The sequence below is a fragment of the Micropterus dolomieu genome, unplaced genomic scaffold (assembly GCF_021292245.1).
Source record: "Micropterus dolomieu isolate WLL.071019.BEF.003 ecotype Adirondacks unplaced genomic scaffold, ASM2129224v1 contig_14703, whole genome shotgun sequence".
Taxonomy (NCBI): domain Eukaryota; kingdom Metazoa; phylum Chordata; class Actinopteri; order Centrarchiformes; family Centrarchidae; genus Micropterus; species Micropterus dolomieu.
In genome coordinates, this window is record NW_025743689.1 from 1 (window position 1) to 6199 (window position 6199).

Genomic DNA, 6199 nt, shown 5'->3' on the forward strand with positions numbered 1-6199 from the left:
GTAATATCCTTAAAACAAGTCAAAATGAGGGTCAGTAGTGTGTGTGGCCTCCACGTGCCTGTATGACCTCCCTACAACGCCTGGGCTCCTGATGAGGTGGCGGATGGTCTCCTGAGGGATCTCCTCCCAGACCTGGACTAAAGCATCCGTCAACTCCTGGACAGTCTGTGGTGCAACGTGGCGTTGGTGGATGGAGCGAGACATGATGTCCCAGATGTGCTCAGTTGGATTCAGGTCTGGGGAACGGGCGGGCCGGTCCATAGCATCAATGCCTTCCTCTTGCAGGAACTGCTGACACACTCCAGCCACATGAGGTCTAGCATTGTGTTGCATAAGGAGGAACCCAGGGCCAACCGCACCAGAATATGGTCCCACAAGGGGTCTGAGGATCTCATCTCGGTACCTAACGGCAGTCAGGCTACCTCTGGCGAGCACATGGAGGGCACATGTGGCTGAAATGCCACCCCACACCATTAATGACCCACCGCCAAACCGGTCATGCTGGAGGATGTTGCAGGCAGCAGAACGTTCTCCAGGCTCTGTCACGTCTGTCACATGTGCTCAGTGTGAACCTGCTTTCACCTGTGAAGAGCACAGGGCGCCAGTGGCGAATTTGCCAATCTTGGTGTTCTCTGGCAAATGCCAAACGTCCTGCACGGTGTTGGGCTGTAAGCACAACCTCCACCTGTGGACGTCGGGCCCTCGTACCACCCTCATGGAGTCTGTTTCTGACCGTTTGAGCAGACACATGCACATTTGTGGCCTGCTGGAGGTCATTTTGCAGGGCTCTGGCAGTGCTCCTCCTGCTCCTCCTTGCACAAAGGCGGAGGTAGCGGTCCTGCTACTGGGTTGTCGCGCTCCTACGGCCTCCTCCACGTCTCCTGATGTACTGGCCTGTCTCCTGGTAGCGCCTCCGTGCTCTGGACACTACGCTGACAGACACAGCAAACCTTCTTGCCACAGCTCGCATTGATGTGCCATCCTGGATGAGCTGCACTACCTGAGCCACTTGTGTGGGTTGTAGACTCCGTCTCATGCTACCACTAGAGTGAAAGCACCGCCAAAACGTCAGCCAGGAAGCATAGGAACTGAGAAGTGGTCTGTGGTCACCACCTGCAGAACCACTCATTTATTGGGGGGGTCTTGCTAATTGCCTATAATTTCCACCTGTTGTCTATGCACAGCAGCATGTGAAATTGATTGTCAATCAGTGTTACTTCCTAAGTGGACATTTTGATTTCACAGGAGTGTGATTGACTTGGAGTTACATTGTGTTGTTTAAGTGTTCCCTTTATTTTTTTGAGCAGCGTATATGTGTGTATGTGTGTATGTATGTATATATGTATGTATATATGTATGTATATGTGTGTGTATATATATATATATATATATATATATATATTTATTTCTAAACATTATGTTTTGTCTATTTTACACCAAGTTTGTGATCTTTAGATTGCATAAATCTCATCTTTGTTAGCACTTTCCAACTAAAAGTTTGACCGGTCTTTCGAGAACTCTCCATATTGAATCATATATAATTTGAAAGTTTTCTACAGCACAACGTTAGCTAGTCCAAATCAAGTCATATTCCTCGCCCTTTAAAGCAGTTAGAGCATCATCATTTTACACACTGTTTCTGAGGTCTTATAACAAGACATTTACAGAGGTTTTTTAAAATATCTTATCATCCTTATTTCATGTGGCATTTTATCTGTAAATATAAATAATCCATGAAAAACAATATTTTGATAAACTCTTCTGTAAATGTCTTGAGTCTTATCAATATGCTGGAAAATGGATTTGCCATACACAGACCTGTATGTGTAGCCAACAAAAGCACTTTTGTATGATGGTCACATCACGTACATCAAATCCTTGTGACTTTGCTGCAGGGGAATAAAGACACGAGAGACTGAGTTTACTTTCTATTGTGTCGCCTGAACAAAAAGCTCTTGTGAAAAGGATCAGGGTCCAGTCTGACCACCTCTTCCTCTAGTGAGGAGGAAACTTTGATATGTAGAGCAAGACACTTAACCCGTTGCTACAGAGGCGTCAACCTCTGACATGTTTAGCAATTGTAAGTCTCTTTGGATGAAAGCGTCAGCTAAATGAATAAATGAAAGCAGAAAGTCAAATGTTACCCATAATATATATATACAGTGGGGCCAAAAAGTATTTAGTCAGCCACTGATTGTGCAAGTTCTCCTACTTAGAAAGATGAGAGAGGTCTTTAATTTTCATCATTGGTACACTTCAACTATGAGAGACAAAATGAGAAAGAAAAATCCAGGAAATCACACGGTAGAATTTTTAATGAATTTATTTGTAAATTTTGGCGGAAAATAAGTATTTGGTCACCACAAACAAGCAAGATTTCTGGCTCCCACAGACCTGTAACTTCTTCTTTAAGAAGCTCTTCTGTCCTCCACTCGTTACCTTTTATTAATGGCACCTGTTTGAACTCGTTATCTTTATAAAGCCTCAAACAGTCAGACTCCAAGCTCAACCATGGCCAAGACCAAAGAGCGGTCGAAGGACACCAGGAAGAAAATTGTAGACCTGCACCAGGCTGGGAAGAGTGAATCTACAAGAGGCAAACAGGTTGGTGTGGAGAAATCAACTGTGGGAGCAATTGTAAGAAAATGGAAGACGTACAAGACCATTGATAATCTCCCTCGATCTGGGGCTCCACGCAAGATCTCATCCCGTGGGGTCAAAATGATCATGAGAACGGTGAGCAAAAATCCCAGAACTACACGGAGGGACCTGATGAATGACCTGCAGAGAGCTGGGACCAAAGTAACAAAGGCTATCATCAGTAACACACTACGCCGAGAGGGACGCCAGGCGTGTCCCCCCCTGTACATGTCCAGGCCTGTCTGAAGTTTGCCAGAGAGCATATGGATGATCCAGAAGAGGATTGGGAGAATATCATGTGGTCAGATGAAACCAAAATAGAACTTTTTGGTTAAAAACTCAACTCGTCGTTTTTGAAGGAAGAAGAACACGGAGTTGCATCACCATACCTAATGTGAAGCATGAGGGAGGAAATATCATGCTTTGGGGCTGTTTTTCTGCAAAGGGGACAGGAAAACTGATCCGTGTTAAGGGAAGAATGAACGGGGCCATGTATCGTGAGATTTTTAAGCCAAATCCTCCTTCCATCAGTGAGAGCGTTGAAGATGGAACGTGGCTGGGTCTTCCAGCATGACAATGATCCCAAACACGCTGCTCGGGTTCCGTTAAAAAGCATTTCAAGGTCCTGGAGTGGCCTAGCCAGTCTCCAGACCTCAATCCCGTAGAAAAGCTGTGGAGGGAGTTGAAAGTCCATGTTGCCCAGCGACAGCCCCAAAACATCACTGCTCTAGAGGAGATCTGCAGGGAGGTTTGGGCCAAAATACCAGCTACAGTGTGCAAACCTGCTGAAGACTTACAGGAAATGTTTGACCTATGTCATTGCCAACAAAACTTATGTTACAAAGTACTGAGTTGAACTTTTGTTATTGACCAAATACTTATATTCCACCATAATTTACAAATTCTTTAAAAATACTACAATGTGATTTCCTGGATTTCTGGTTGTTGGGGTTTTTAAAAAAATATTTTCTTTCCTCTAATCATTTTGTCTCTCATAGTTGAAGTGTACCTATGACAAAACAGACCTCATCTTTTGCACAACTTGCACAATCAGTGGCTGACAATACTTTTTTGTGTATCTATCAAAATCTCAAAATAAATCATACGTTGAAAATGTCATGCTTTGACGAGCAGCACATCTATTAAAGTAACAATGTTTTTCCACTGGTTCTCAGTTTGTGAGGAAATACATCTTGTTGTAATATTTGGGCATTTCTCCCAGTAAGTAGGTGAGTTTGTCTGATTTAGATCTCTCACGTTGTTACTGTTTGGAGCAGGTCTTTATTCTTTTGCTACTCTGGAATGAAGTTGGTTCAATATAAACAAAAGTAGCTCAGATGTAGTAAAGGACTTTTGCCATGTTGCTGTAGCTGAGCTTGCTACGTTTCTCCTGGGGGTAGCTTCAGTGTAGTAAAGCTTCATTTAATGTAGAGTTAACTGGTAGCTTGGCTCACTACATTTTCCAAGTGGTTTGCCCAACACTGTTTGCTGTAAACACTACTTTTTATTATGAATACAATTGTTAAATATTTAAAGCAAAAAGAATAAGCAAATGTAGATGCATATAATTAGATTTTAAATGATTTTCTGCTGAGAGAAACATCTTCTAGGTGCCTTTATTCTCTATTAACTTCATAATTTAACCTCATCTGTCTCTGTGAAATACAGTCCTTTATTGATATGAAGGCAAGTCAGTTTTATTTATCAAGTGCAAAATCACAAACTTGTCTCAGAAAGCTTTACAATCTGTACATCATGTGGACTCTCTGTCCTCAGACCCTCTGTTTCTGACAGAAATTACTCAATACAAGTTGAATCTGGTGGTCAGACTGGTCTGGAAACAGTTTAGTTGTTCATGTGTGAATGCTGGTCAAACTGTTTATTTAGCGGGACAACATGCAGAGGACAATATTTGACATCCTGCTCTCATATTAGTTGACTTCTTCTTCAGGTCCTTTTCTCAGACAGTGAAAGAATCCTGGAGACAGTTGACACAGATGAGTTTCAGCCTGTTTCTCTCTCACACTGACAAACTGAGGAACACTGCTTCATGTTGAACAGAAGTTAGGACTCATGTTGGATAGAAAATCACTCTGACTGTGTTTCTTCCTCCAGGGTGGACCATGGTGGAGAGCAGAGGTTAAAACCTGGTCTGAGGAAGTGTAAGTGTGGATTCAATCTGACTCATGATGACAAAACAGCACACAGTCAGTTTCTCTTAATACAAAGTTGATAGTTGTGGTATTTATTCATTCAAACATTACTGACTAAATACATCATCATTAAACTTTATAGAAATGAACAACATCAGCACACAAACAAAGAATAAACCTTCAGATGTGTCTGATGATAAACTGCTGCTGTGTTGTGTCTCGTTCTCTCCATCAGATTTCTGTGAACTCACACTGGACACAAACACAGCCCACAGAAACCTCAAACTGTCTGAAAACAACAGGAAGGTGACACGGGTGAGAGAGAAGCAGCCATATCCTGATCATCCAGAGAGATTTGACTTCTGGCCTCAGCTGCTGTGTAGAGATGGTCTGACTGGTCGCTGTTACTGGGAGGTCGAGTGGAGAGGAGGAGTTTATATATCAGTGACTTACAGAAGAATCAGAAGGAGAGGAGACAGTAGAGACTGTGGGTTTGGATGGAATGATCAGTCCTGGAGTCTGAGCTGCTCTGATGGTCGTTACTCTGTCTGTCACAATAACAGAGAAACGGTCCTCCCTCTCTTCTCCTCCTCCTCCTCCTCCTCCTCCTCCTCCTCCTCCTCCTCTAACAGAGTAGCAGTGTATGTGGACTGCCCTGCTGGCACTCTGTCCTTCTACAGAGTCTCCTCTGACACACTGATCCACCTTCACACCTTCAACACCACATTCACTGAACCTCTTTATCCTGGATTTAGGTCCTGGTCCTCTGGTTCCTCAGTGTCTCTGTGTTCTGTGTAGGAGGGAAACAACTTCCAGTCCTGTGGTTTAAATGTTGGTGGTGGACGAGGCTTCACTTTGGTTAACATCTGGCTCAGTGATTGTGCCTTTAATGTCAGAAATGTGTTTTCTTAGAAATGGTGAAATGATCTCAGGGCTGAACTTGTTGTGTACAAACTGTGTTGACTTTGATTTTCACTTTAATAAAGTTTTCTTGGAGCAGCATCTAGTAGCTGCTGATGGCTGCAGAGCTTCTCATTCACTTCAATAAAGGTTTGAAAACAAAAACTCAACAAATAGTCTTGATTTATTCTGTTACTCAAGTACATTTCTTTTCCTGCTGAGTTTGATCCTCACAAAGGCTAAATCAAAAGATAAGTCAGGCAGGAAGGAAGTGAAGCCTTGAAGGTTTATTATTATTATCTGAAAAATATAGAGATATATATAATAGGATTTAGTTTTTTCTCTCAATATTATTTTAATTATTGCTGCTCTCTCACCAAACTCCATTCAGAAAAACACCAATTTAGTAGATCTTCCTTTTATCAACAAAGGCCAAAGCTTTTTTAAACTTGCTATTTAAACTTAACTATTCATTAGAGGCAAGGCTTCATTTCGGCGCAGACCAA

At 42.5% G+C, this 6199-nt stretch overlaps 1 protein-coding gene across 1 annotated transcript; it reads left to right on the forward strand.

Annotated features, from left to right (window-relative positions):
* Window positions 1-4708: 4708 nt before the first annotated feature.
* On the forward strand, window positions 4709-5795 carry LOC123966979 (stonustoxin subunit beta-like; the record flags this gene model as incomplete). Its single annotated transcript, XM_046043041.1, has 2 exons — window positions 4709-4802; window positions 5029-5795. Coding segments are annotated over 2 exons (657 nt in total), but the record flags the coding sequence as incomplete, so codon positions are not given.
* Window positions 5796-6199: the final 404 nt, after the last annotated feature.